The 13,771-nt window shown below is 42.5% G+C and overlaps 1 protein-coding gene across 1 annotated transcript in view; it reads right to left on the bottom strand.

Moving 5' to 3' along the window:
• Positions 1 to 314: 314 nt before the first annotated feature.
• The window catches only part of NUAK1 (NUAK family kinase 1), a gene marked incomplete at both ends in the record, with an annotated part of 47,541 nt that continues 34,084 nt past the window's right edge, over positions 315 to 13,771 (bottom strand). Inside the window, 5 exons of the mRNA XM_080359325.1 lie at positions 315 to 1,468; positions 2,536 to 2,668; positions 2,957 to 3,076; positions 10,010 to 10,075; positions 11,358 to 11,509. Coding sequence (XP_080215451.1) covers positions 315 to 1,468; positions 2,536 to 2,668; positions 2,957 to 3,076; positions 10,010 to 10,075; positions 11,358 to 11,509 — 1,625 coding nt within the window. The remainder of the gene's footprint in view (positions 1,469 to 2,535; positions 2,669 to 2,956; positions 3,077 to 10,009; positions 10,076 to 11,357; positions 11,510 to 13,771) is intronic.

The following is a 13,771-nucleotide window of genomic DNA, read 5'->3' as shown; positions in this document are numbered from 1 at the left end:
CAGTTTCAATTCTGTCTAGTTTTGACTTCAAGCCATCAAATCTTGACGCTTTAGTCTGCTAGATCCTGATGGGCTTTCATCCCATATTCAAAGACCAAAGGTTTTCCTCTGGCCAGGTAGGTAATATTTTGAGGACACAAACTTAGAGAAGTGTGAGATGGCTTTGGGGCTGCTTCACTAGGAGTTCAGCTAAGTAGGTACAGTCAGGTCCTTTCAAGCAAAACCTACCATTGTCAGCAAATGAGTGACCTGGCTTACTCCATCATAAAGGTACACAGAAAAACTCCCTTCCCTCCCTTTCCATCTTCCCTCTGCTAGTTGAGCTTGTTGCAGATCTCTAGGGCTTTCTTGTAGACCTGAGTCACATCATCCATGTCTGTGAGAAGGGAAAAACTGCTGTCCCCCAGACGGTTGCGATAACGTTTTAGATACTGTGGCCGTGGGCGGTTCTGAAGTCCTTCGAAGTCTTGGATCTGCAGGAAATTTTCAGCAGAGACACAGCTCCGTATCCTCTGTCTGTTTGGCCTGTTCTCTTGCAAATCCAGCAAATCAAAGGAGTCACTGGACAAAATACTGTCATCACTAATCACGCTGGAAGGGCGACTGTAACTTCGAGGTAACGCATCCCCAGGCAGGACCACTTCTTCCATGGCCTCCAGCGTCGGTGTGTCAGGGCTAATCAAAGCACACTCAGTGCTGCTGGTAGAATACTTGCTGTTGTGTTTCAAGATGCCCTTACGCCTGCAGGAATGGCTGTAAGACCCATTTCTGGATGGCTCTGTGACCCCCGGGGAAGTGTCACTGTTGACTGTCTCATTATTATTGTCCAAAAGTTCAGAAGATTCGCTTCGCTCTGGAGAGGAGTAATAGCCAGACTCCCTCTGCTGAGTCTTCTTTAAGATTCCTTTTTTTGGCATTAGTGAAGACTGCTTAGTGCCGTATTTGCCTGCTACCTCTACCTCCACACCACTTTTAATGGCTACACCAGTCCTACACAACTCTTGCTCCAGCTTAAAAGCAGAGGGTAGCACTGGGCTGACCACTCCTTCAATGAAACCTGCACTGTGAGATCGATGTTCACTGTTGCTCCTTTTTTTCAGGATGCCTTTGGGTCTCTTGGAGGTGGGTTTGGATGCATTTTCAGCTCCTCCTTCCTGGATGGATTGTGCAATGTCGTTTTCCTTTTTTGATTTTTTCAGAGACCTTTGTCTCTCTAGTGTGACTTCAGGACCTTTGGGCTTAGAAAGGCACTTCATTTTGGTATCGGTCTCTGGTTGGAGGCCAGTAGAACGGTGATGCCAATCAATGAACCTTGCCAGCAATGGGGACTCCGAGTCCCTCATGGCGTCACAGTCACAAACACTGCTCTTGTAGCCCCAGTTAACCCACCAGTGGTTGGCAATGTCTTCAATGGTTGCTCGGCGTTCAGGGTTCACCATCAGCATCCATCTGATAAGACCACGAGCATCTATGGACGAAGAACGGAATACAAAATATTTAGAATATGGGGACTCCTACTTTTGTCAGTTTAAAATGGAAGTGTGAAGCCAATCAAATGAGCAAAACTAATGTTGCTTACAACAGGAGAAGTGAATGGGGCAAGGATTTGGCCATCAATGTTGGAAACTGCATTTGAGTACTACTTCTTATCAAAATAATATTATTCACCCTGGGAAATGTACACTGGGTTATCAAAGAAATTAATACTTGTACTGTATTAGTCAGTGAATAGTTCCATATTACTGAAGCAAGTCATCAACCTATCAACTCTAATAATCACTAAACTTAAAGGAAAACAAAGAGGAACTGGGATAATTAGGATGATCTACACATTATTGGTTTTGTATTTACTTTTTCCATAAACAGTGTAGTCTTCTGTATATTTTAAAGGCATATTTTCATAAAGAGCAAGAAGGCATAAAATTGAACAGGATGGCAAAAAATGATAGAAGATAAATATTCATTTAAATTTAATATATACATGGATGTTTAAAGCTGGAAGGAGTCGGTATGATCAATGACTTGGACTTAGCTGATGCTTTTCTGTCAAGTGACTGCTTAATGTTTTCTGCTCTAAGTAGAAGTAAATGCAAACACAGTGGCATTTAGATTTTGTCCTTTCGTCTTGGAGAGGAGACTGCGTTGCTCTGACCATTCATCTTCTCTCTGCTTGTAACATACCACGGTATAGTTAGAGAACTGATCTGTACCAGAATGTCGTACTGGTTTACAGCTTGTCAGAACAATTCCACTTGCAATAGCTAACAGATCTTCCACTGTCATAGATCTAGTTAAAAGAGCCTGTTACAGCTTCCCCAAGGCAATAAAATCTATCTGCTATAAAACTTTAATTTCAAAAGAGCTTTTGGTAAATGCTATACCCAGATGGGAATTGATAGCAGATGAAATCAGTAGGGGAATGAGATTTTTTTTTCTTCATCATTCTGACATCAAAACATTTTGGAAGGGGCTGGGTAAACCCTCCATTCTGAATTCTTCTCAGCTCAATATGTTGTCCTTACTCCTTTTTCATACCTGAGGTCTGTGTTGGCTCACGATATTCTCCACTGCTGATCTGCCTGATGAGATTTTTGTGATCGAAGCCATCGAAGGGCATCGTCCCGTAAACCAGAGTGTAAAGCAATACACCAAGGGCCCAGCTGTCAACCTGAAACACAGAGACAATGCATGTGAAGCCCAGGAATGCTGATTTCTACCCTTCTCCATGCCACTAGCACCACAAGAGCAGTATCACATCCAGCTCTGTCTACTGATGGGCAAACCAGAATCTAACATCTGACTAAGCACAGGCAAAGCAAATGAGAGTAAATGAAGGCAGCTTGAGAACTTTCAATATGGGAGAGACTCAAGCCAACCCACATGTGCAATAACACTAGCATCAAGATTAACTCTCAAGAATATTATCATCAAAGACAACCCCATACCACCTTCTTACCTCTGGGCCTCTGTAAGGTCGTCCATTAACTATTTCAGGGGAAGCATACAGTGGGCTTCCACAAAAGGTCTGCAGAAATTTGTCTTTGTGATAAAGATTGGAGAGTCCAAAATCAGCAATCTGCAAACAGAATCGCACAAGGCACCTGTAGTATTGACAATATCTTAATGCAACAGAAAATCCTTTATCAGAAAAGACTTAGCTATATGTGACCCTGCTGTAGGGCAGGGATCTTGATGTGGATAATCTCTCAAGTTTCCTGACCAACCCATTATTCTATGATTTTTCGACTTTTCTCTCTAAAGATCCTCCAGAGAAGGATTCCTAGGTTAAATCCTCCAGATTAGGAACAATGACGTTTTGGTTCCATTCATAGACTGGTCACTGACCGACTGCACAACCATCAGCCAGTAATTTTATCCTGGATGAATTGCATATGCTTGCAAACACAATCTCATATTGGGAGGCACTGGGCCTGCTGTCCACTGATTGCTCTTCGTCTTATATTGTTAATATCAAAATCGTTAATACCAAAGGAAAGCAAGCAGAAAGTGCTACTGTTCTTTTCACACACGTGCAAGCTGAAGCCAAGACCTTTAAATCCAACAGGAGGGGCGAGGCAGGAGTGTCACAGAAAACTAAGTGTTACAGAATAAAGTGATTTTTGAAATCGTCTGGAACTTAGTTATACCTGAAGGAGGGGGAAAGTGAAGCACTCACTAACTCTTCCAGATTCAGGGACTCAGGCTGAGGAATCGGGGCTGTTAAGCACGCAAGATGTCTATCATGAGATAATAAACACAGGTCTGGTTCCTAACTGGAAACAATGGGCCCAAATCCGTCTTTCCCAACACAAACAAAGCTTCCCTTGAGACTGTTGGGAATTTTGCCCACGTAGGAATTGCAGGATCAGGTCCAAATATTTTGTTTACTCAATTCTCTGTTCTTGTTCTTACAAAACAAAGGCTGAGGATAGCAACACTAAATACTCCCACAACCTTTAAATTTCCTTTGTTTCTCTAAGACAAGGCAACACATCTCATTTTTTATCTCATTTAAACCCCAAACGCTTCTATTTCCCAGAGGTACTTTTATTACTACCCACTATCAACATTAGGCATACATAACAGTCATAAAGCACACGCATAAAAAAGATATTACAGCTATAGGAAACAGGAGTTTTCTCTGGGTTTTCTTCAACTTCTTCATGTCTTTTCTACCAGAAAGAAATTAAATTCCAGGAATTTTCACAAGAGAAAATTCAAGAAAACATAAAGTAAATGGAAAAGGATTTACCAGAAGCATCATTCACTCCTGACTTTGTTGTATGTGTATCATCAGTGCCTCTAATACCCATTTGATTACAATGTCTAGTGAACACTTGGGAGACACAGTCTTTGTCTCTACTATTTAAACTACTACAGCTACACCTAAAAATGTCACAGTTGAGACCAAAATGAACAAGTTGGAGATGCATGGACTGATGTTCTCCATTTTCGTTCTAGACCCCAAAATAGAAATATATATACACACTTGATCTTAAATAGATATACCGATATATAAATATACTTTTCTGTTAGAAATATAAACTTTAAAAAAAATTAATTTTCATTATTTTTTTTAAAGCCACAGAACAAATAGGAGATTTCACACTTCACCGTCTCCTGTTTTGAAGTTCTGCTTGTTCAGGTGTTCCACTGACAATTTGGACACATAATATCCTGCTCCAAGAGCAGCTGATTCCTGCTCATCAATGTTAATTCATCTCACCATGTCCATTCATAGTTTGAATTCACTCAGTCCCCCAAACAGCATATTCTCAACCCACAGCAGAAAATTCAGTCCTTAAATAAATGTGGTTTGTAAAATCTTCATTGTATGGCTGGAATGTCATTGAAAACAGCTGGTGTACAATTGCAGTCTGCAAACATATTCTCATGGCTCAGATTGCACTTAATTGCCCTAAATTCCACTTTCTTATCAAGTCACCCTGCCTGGCTTGCAGGAAGTTGGTTTTAAGCCTTATGAAGTGTACCCTGTCAATCAGGGGAAGAATGGGATTATTTCAGTGTTAAAACTTCGTGCTGGTCCTTGAGTTTTATTTTAGTTCAGGATGCAGCTAAGACAAGGGCAAACACTGCACAGTGTGATTCCTTAAGAAAATACATTCCCTTAACACGATGGAATGTATAAAACGCATGTGGATGTGCATGAATATATATATATATATATAGGGATACACATACCATTGTTCACACTAAGAAACTCTCAGACTTGGGCATTCATGTTTTCATTCTGACCATTCAGGAAAAGAGTATTTATGTTACAGTCCACTCCCATACTCACAGACTGATGTTTATCAGCTTTTCCCATTAAAACTGTCATGCCCCCCAAAACAAGATTAATAGAAGCCAACATTACTTCATGTTCTTGGCACTTAAATGGAACTAAGGCATCAAGTCAAAAAAACTTCCTAAATTGGGAGGAGTGGGGAAGTGGACTTTTATTCTCCTCACTTCAGGAGGTGTATGGTTCATATTTACTGTTAGCTATGATAAACCAGATGTAATTTATTGTTTAAGCATGGACTATAAATTCCATGATGTTCGCACTCATGGAAATAGTCAGTTTTATCCCACTTAAAAATCTATCTCTTTGTACTGTAGATAGAGAAATAATTAGGTCTCTTAAAGCAAATGAAATGTCTGTGCACTGGGTGAGACTTCCAGCAAGGTAAATCCCCATTACATACACTTAGTCTGTACATATGAAACCCTCATGGGTTTTCAGTGGTTAGTCTGACTGGTGTCCCCTTACTGGCCCAAGAGAAAGTGCAGTTAGTAGGATTATGTTACTATTATACTTGCATTTTTCTCTCCTTCTATCACTTTGGAGTTGATCATACAGCTTAGGTCAACCTCTGCTAGACATCTCTTTTAGGTGCAATTCCCAGCCCAGGAGCCACCACAGCCCTACTGTGAACAAGGAGGTCCCTTCCATTGTGCCAGGCTGCATGACAAAAGCGTCCCTGGGGGCAGGTTGTGCCACGGGGCACAGACATAACATTTGGATAGACCAGCAAAAGGCACTAATTGTTTGGCTGCCAAACCGGGCAGTAGTTTCTATCAACCCCTCTGCATGCACTTTTGGGGATATAAGGAAGTGTGGAGAGCTGTAGTGCTTGAGGATATGTGGTCCTCATCAGGCCAACCTGCAGGAGCTAAGGAGAATGAAGCCACCTACAGCCTCACTGCTAGTTCTTCTAGTAAATTCATACCTATAATGAACCAACAAGTAGCATCCTCAGTCTTTTTAAAACTAATGAAGAAGGCTTTTTTGAAGACCACCAAAAGCAGATGCCTAAAGCCATTGTGAATCTTTTCCCACAACCTTTTCTAACTCACCAACCCAGGGCAGCTCTTTCAGTGCTCTGAGGTTGCCTCAGCCCTGTTGCCTGTCTGACTGTGTCCACCCCCAGCTGTGTCAGGATTACGAACAACGATACCCTGTCGATGGGATGAAGATGCCAGCAAGAGGCTGCTTTGCCGCTGTGCAGCAGAGGAGCAGCTGTACCCACCCCCGGGAACCTGGGGCGAGCAGAGGTGGCAGCTCCGAGTTACCCAGAGCTGCAGGGTGGAAGGCAGCAAGTGGGGGCAGCTGAAAGGAGAACGGGCTAAATTTGAATGTGAACTTTGCTGTTAGCAGCTGCCACATGAATGTGACTAAGGAGAGTCTTGTATGTGCTGCAGAAACCCTAAGTTCATCACTGCATTATTTCCTTAAAGGACATGGCACCGTGAAGAAGAAAGCAAATACCATTTTTCTGTGCTGGGAGGCTGCAGTGCCCTGGTGAGGTTTAGCTCTAGGACTGTGCCCCACTGCTGACATCCACACACTTGCACCCCCAAGGAGAGACACCCACACTCGGGGTTTCTGCTCCATAGCTGGGTGCCTATCTGGGGAGCACGGCAAGGTTCTGTGTGATTAACTGGCTGGATGAACTCCTTGCACCCTATAGATCTATGTGCATGTTCAGTCTCACAAGCGTTTAAAACTTATTTTCTTCACTTGTGTTTGCTGCATTTAGGGGTTTTAAGTAATAGTTTGCAGAAGGTATTATTGCATAGACTAAGTCCATGGACAACATAATTATATACCATAGATCAGAGTACCTTCTTCTGCTCATCACCCTCCACCTCTGCCCTGTGGACCTGGAGAACTCTTCAAAACACGTATTTTTTTGCCAGCTTTCAGACACTGGTGTTTCCTAGTTGCTGTACGCCAACACATCACTCTGTTTTCAGAGACTTGTACTCACTATCATAACTCTTGAAAAAAAAAGCTGATTATGTCTCCATACACTGCTTCATGACCTTTGTTTAACTCACTAAAATTTAAGAATGGTTTCCAAGTTAGCGTAGTATCACGTAAAATGGCTTGGGGCCCTTTTAGGTCAGATATTAATTTCTAATGGATTACTTGTCCTCTTTATTTCCTGTTCTAGAAGTATTGCTTAAGTTGCTGTACATATACTTTTAAAATATCTCATTTTTTCTTCACATTAGTATGACATGTTTGTATATGTCATAATGTACAGATCAATCGCTTCTTTGGAAATATCTATTTAATTGCACACTGCACCCAAGAAGAAAGGGATTCCTTTCATTTTCTCATTCTTAAAATCAAACTGCCAATTTTGCAAGCGCCTTGTAATCCACTGAATGAAATATAAATACTGGGAGAGTACAGATAAGACTGTCACTCCATTTCCAGAAAGTGCCTTCCACTGAGTATTTGAAGCCATCAGTCAATACCAAGCCCCAAACTGCATATTTCTCTTTTTCCGCCTGAATAAACCGTATATAAATACTCTAAGAATGAGGACCTGATAAATTTACTCCTAATAAACAATTTACAGCTCCATATGTGTTTCCTTGCCAACGGTTACTGTTTAGTGAAACAAAGAAAAAGTGAGAAAATTCTGTGCAAGTAACACAGAAACTACAGTAACATATTCAGAGCTTCGGCATCAGGGAAATAGTGGCAGCGTGCTTAACATCAAGCATTCAAAGCTGATTTTAGGCACAAGCTGTAAAAAAAAAAGAGAGCAGGGAGAAAAAGGAAAACAACACGAAAAGTCATCTCTTGAAGTAATCAAACACTATAGATAGTAAGATGTATGAAATTCCAGTTGCTTCCCAAACTCCGTCTATTTTTCAGGTTCATTGTCGCCCTTTGCAGAAATAGTCACCAGGGGACAAGGAGGGAGTTTTGCAGGCCCGCTTTGCCCACCCAGAGCCATGCCCTGGATGGAAATACGCAAAATACCTACATGGCAGCTTCAGCACAGCTCAGTGCGGGAAAGGGAAGCCTTCGAGAAAAAGCCGTCAAAATGACTGGAAGGGAGGTGGGGAGTTGCAGCTACCCGAATTTCTCCCACAGCAGCGCCCTTCGCTATGGCAGCTGAAATGCATCTGTGGTTCTGAAGCCCCTGGGTCATCTCCGCGGTCTGGAGGTGAACACACCACTACTCATTCCTGCCCCATCCTCCCACTCTCCCCGCAGGACCACTAGCCTCCCATAAAGAAGAGAGGGGAGGGAGCAGAGCCTTCCTACAGCGCTCAGCTCCCGTGAGGTTTGGGGAACTGATGAGTTTTGCATATGAGGACCACAGCGTGGAGATCCAAGCCCGCCGCAGCTAGCAAATTCCCCAAATTCCTCTTTTCTCTCAAGAATTCTCTGATTAGCTGGGAAGATAGTTTGGCGTGTAATGCGGAAAGAAAGGTCATCCTGCCTGCGGAAGCCGGTTTCATACACAATGTCCTAGAAAGGCGACGTTTTGTTTTCAGCGCTGCTGAGAACGGCTCAAGCTGCTGCAGCCAGTGTCCTTGCAGGAACAGGAGTGGGGAGGTTTGCTCCAACACTGGATGTTAACAGCAAAACGTCCAAGTATTGCATTGGATGGGCCTTCTGTAAAAGCCTATTTTTAGAAACCACATATTTATGTGCCTTTAATCCGCTCGTTGATCCAAGTTAGCTTCTGTCATCAGCGTTACACAGATGGCAGCTACCATATGTTACTTTCCATTTCCATTGCACATCAGCTTAAAATGAAGACAATCTCTCCAGCGTGAAGCACAGAAGGCAGCGCGTGTAGCCCCGTGGCTTTCAGCGGAGACAAAATGAAGATCCAGGCTATTTAGATATCTGGCTATGCAGGGAGCTCCCCGATCACTTTGTTAATTAAGCAAGGATGCCCAAGCATCAGCAGAAACTCTTCGGCGTCCCTCCCTCCATTTATTTGCCCATAGGTGAGTGCCCCCAGCCACCTGCACATCCAGCTACCCAGGGACAAACAAAGTTGAAGGCGAAACATGTTCAGTCACCTGGAAACTACACTCATCTCTGCATTATTTATCTTTGTGCTACAGCTCTTAGGAAAAAGAAAAAGAAAAAAAAAAAAAAAGAAGAAGAAGGGAAAAAAGGTCATTCCCATGCTTTCACTGGGGAGAAATGACATGGAAATGACATAACTGACATCATTATCCAAAGTATACGATTGTGTCTGGAGTTCCAAGGCCATTTCCTAATGAAGCACATGTGCTTTACTAGGTTTATTTTGAAACTCTATTTGCTTATTTTCAAGCCATGATCAAAAGGATATTCAGTGTGTTCTTTAGGAGGCACTTGAACCCTGCAGATCAGGAGAGTTTTTCCTAGCCCCAGCAGCAGCCAGCAATAATATGATTCCTACAATAAACCCGACTGCATGAAATGCTCTGCTGTTTTCTATCAGTACACAGATACTGCTTTGGGAATCATGGCCCTTGGGTGACAGGACAGGACCTTCTTCCCCAAATTATGTAAAGCTTCATTTCGTGTGTATGACTCGTCACCAGTGGTGCTCTTTCCCCACCCTCCAAACCCCTGAGCCTCTTGCCAGATGCTGTTGCTTAGTAGCTGTTGCCATAACACTGTCTCCTTTAATATCTTGGACAAAAATGTTACAAAACATGCAAATCTATTCTGCAAAGCTGAGAAAAAGAATCCTACCTTAATATTAAAATTGTCATCAAGAAGGATGTTTTCCAGTTTTAGGTCCCTGTGGACAACACCGTTCTGAAACAAGGAAGAAAAAATACAGGGGGGAGAACATAAGAAAATATTGGCAAAATTAAAGGTGAGCTGGCAGGGTGGTCTTTTCATCTACATTTCAGAGCTGATTTCACTGTCATAACACTCACGGCCCAGTGACTGGTGACAGGCGCTGTATTAGTCATTTGGTGTGTGGTTAAAGGAAGAATGACTGGAATTTGTCCTCCCACAAAGCCTCAATAACAGCAGGGGGGTGGGGGGGCAGAGGGCTGAGGGGTGTCTTTTCGGAACTTAATTCCAGCCCAGATCCTGCCCCCACTGCGTGAAAGCAATATATTCTTCCCAGGCATCAGAAAACAATATCTGTCAATGACATTAGTCCTTACAAAAGTCCTTGTTCCTCCAGCATGCAGCCATGTGGATCAGAGGAGTTATAATCCTAAAGGACTGTAAATGCTAGGGATAGAAGTGAACAAGCTGAGTTTAGGTCAGAGTCTTCTTTAAAGAAATCTGGGAAAAACTAATGGCACCGGGAAGGTTGCTGCAGCTTTTCAGCGCTGTGCTGTGAAGACTTTGAAAACTGCCCTTGTTCATCAGAATTCAAGTGGAGATTAAACTGTTTAAGAATTCAAATTAAAAAAATGCGTTAGATGCTCATTGCCTTTAGCCTCATGCAAGTTTGGGCTCTATGCAGTTGGTTCATAAACAAGGACAAAAGGTCCACTATGACAGTCAGTCAGCTACCTGGGGTTTAATTCCTTAAATTGTCTCTCTAGAGGGTACCATGATGGATAAAGTCATTAGCAAAGGGTATCCTTCTGATGCTCCTGCTACATCTGGAAAAGTTACTTTTGCCTGTCCAGAATGCTAAAGCTCAAATGTGACCACTTGTACGTTTCTTTTCATCTACTATTCTAGGTTGTTCACTTGCATATTCAAATTTCAAACTATAATTCATTTGAATGTATTAATGTTAACATTGTAGTACTATGGAATGCCTTTTCTCATTTATGTTGTTAATCGTTTTGGTTTTAAGGCCAGGAGAATTATTTCCAAGGCAAAAATGCAATGTAGGGCTAATTTAAGGGAGTGGCTGGTATCTGCCATAACATATGAAAATATCCTTAGTCTTTAAAAACAGGCAGTGAACTACTGTAGCACGTTTAATGAAGATCTCCTGTTGTACTGATATCATCACATGCTGTCATACTTAATAATGAATGCTGTTGCCTCAGACATATTTTGAAATATATAGTCACTACTCAGCCTCCTAAGAGCATTTTTTAATATCAAATCTTTTGCTCACCTTGTGGCAGTAATGTACGGCAGAGACTATTTGTCGAAAGAAGTGTCTCGTCTCTCTTTCACTCAATCGCCGCCTCTCACTGATGTAATCATACAACTCTCCTTTACTTGCGTACTCCATGATGATCACAATCTTATCTTTATTTTCAAACACTGCACAGGATAAAAGAAAAAAAAAACCACACACAAGTTGATTCAATAAATTTGAAAATGGAGACTTTAAAGGGTGAAGAAGACCTAAGATGACTGAACACATCCTATGTCATCACTGCAGCCCAGATAGATTAGTACCAACCCCACTGCAAAAGGCAAGCTCCAGAAATAAGTTTTTCCAGAGTGAGATTACATCTCAGACAAAGAGAATGAAGTTGACACTACCTTCACTTTCATATGGCTACATGAAAAAAGGTATTTGCATCTGTAATATGGGGTCAAAGGGAGGCAAAGTCAACTTGATCCTAATGAGGCAAGGTGGAAACTTGTGCCAGTGACATCTGAATACTAACCTCGTCTCCAACAAACACCGCCTCTTAACAGTGGTCCTCTTGAGGCCAGAGGACAGAAGGAATCAGGAGCTATCACATCATCCAGAAAAGGTTAATAGAAGGCATAATAAAACCTGTCTTCAATGACTGGTTGAATACAGAATTGCCATTTTGCTTAGAATGACTTGGTTGGCTCTCACGTACCATCAAAATCCAAACAGTCAGTTGATGAGTGCATCCTCTTCCAGCCCAACTCTGTACAGCAGCATGGTGGGCATGGACACCTTGGCTAGCAGGGGCTGCAATGTCTCCGGAGCTGTATAGCTCTTGTCAGTATGGTTCTGCACCCAACCCATCCTTGAGCTTACTTATCTCCTGCCTTAACTGTGTGTCCCGTTGCACGCTGTAGATCTGTCCTTTCCCACTTGCACAGAGCCGGCAGTGATGCGCAACTCCCACGTCAGCCATGAGAGGAGCATCCACCTAATACACGTCACAAGTTGACTGTTCTTAGGGGCTGAAGGTACACTGTGCCACATGCTGTCAAGGACTTCGCTGGGAGTTGCAGATAACTAAACACTTAATCTAGTAAAGCAGGCTGTGAGTAGTCTCAAATTGCCACAATGCTCTGGCTGCTAAATAGTTTTTCCCTTCTGACACCAAAAATCCACTGCAACCCACTGGAAACTGACTGCACCTGCCATAAATAACCACTGCTCATATTAAAACATGATGATTTTCCTTCTCTTTTTATCTGTGACAGCAGCCTGCTGAGGCCAGGTCACGCTGGCAGCAAAGCATCTGCAAATTAATGAGGTTACAGGGGTTATTACAAACGGATGCTAGCTTTGACCAGCCCTACTGGAATGATGCCTTCCTATATCTCTTTAGCAAAGCTCAGCCAGTAGTCCTTAATGATTTGGGTTTTGAAAAAAAAGAACAACCAAAACACAGCTTCAGTTTTTGCAGTGAAATGCGAAGCTGCCTCTCTCAACAAGCACATATTTGCTGCTTTTAGGCTTTGCCTCATGTCCTCTCACACCTTGTCACTCAACTCCACAAGCCAAAGCCTCTGCAGTTCCCTCTAACACCCCTGAACACCAGCCAAACAGCTCTGATAAAAGGGAGAGTGAACAGCCAGATAAAATTGGCCGCTTACTTGTCTGCTGGCCTCACCGTACCCCGAAGCAGAGGCTCCTGCCAGTGACTACATCCTATGTGCATCCTCATTAGCAATAAACTTCGGAAACTGGAAGAGCCGTCTCTGGATGGATTATACGTACAGTATCCTCTCCAAGAATGACAGACTGATATTGTCTGGGAAAAACTGAACATGCCTTGTGTTGTATAGGGAAGCGCTGTTATGTGTTACCAGTAAAGCAGTAATGCACACATGCATTCCGCTAAGCTTGGAAAGGGTTGTTAAATAAAGGGTTGTTTAGGAAGGCAAAAAAAAAAAGAGTTTCAGTAAGCTCAGAGAAATCACTAAAAATGCTTTTATTTGCAAGATTTGATTAAAAGAAAAAAAAAACCAAAAAAAACCCCAAAGAAAACAAAACAAAACAGCAATAACAAAAATACGCACACACATAAAGTTCAACCAAACAAAAAGAAACAAAGCTGATTCAATGAGTCAGGGGGCAACGGGTGATGGTTTTAAACTAAAAGAGGGGAGATTCAGGCTAGACAGGAGGAGGAAGTTTTTTACACTGAGGGTGGTGAAACACTGGCCCAGGTTGCCCAAAGAGGTGGTAGATGCCCCATCGCTGGAGACATTCAAGACCAGGCTGGATGGGGCTCTGAGCAACCTGATCTGGTTGAAGATGTCCCTGCTCATTGCAAGGGGGTTGGACTATGTGACCTTTGAAGGTCCCTTCCAACCAAACTATTCTGTGATTCTATAATATGCTTGTACAAGTGAAGTCACTAC

Source organism: Nesoenas mayeri (genome assembly GCF_963082525.1).
Source record: "Nesoenas mayeri genome assembly, chromosome: 1".
NCBI lineage: Eukaryota > Metazoa > Chordata > Aves > Columbiformes > Columbidae > Nesoenas > Nesoenas mayeri.
Note: the sequence above shows the minus strand (reverse complement) of the source record. Positions and strands in the feature narration are given on the sequence as shown.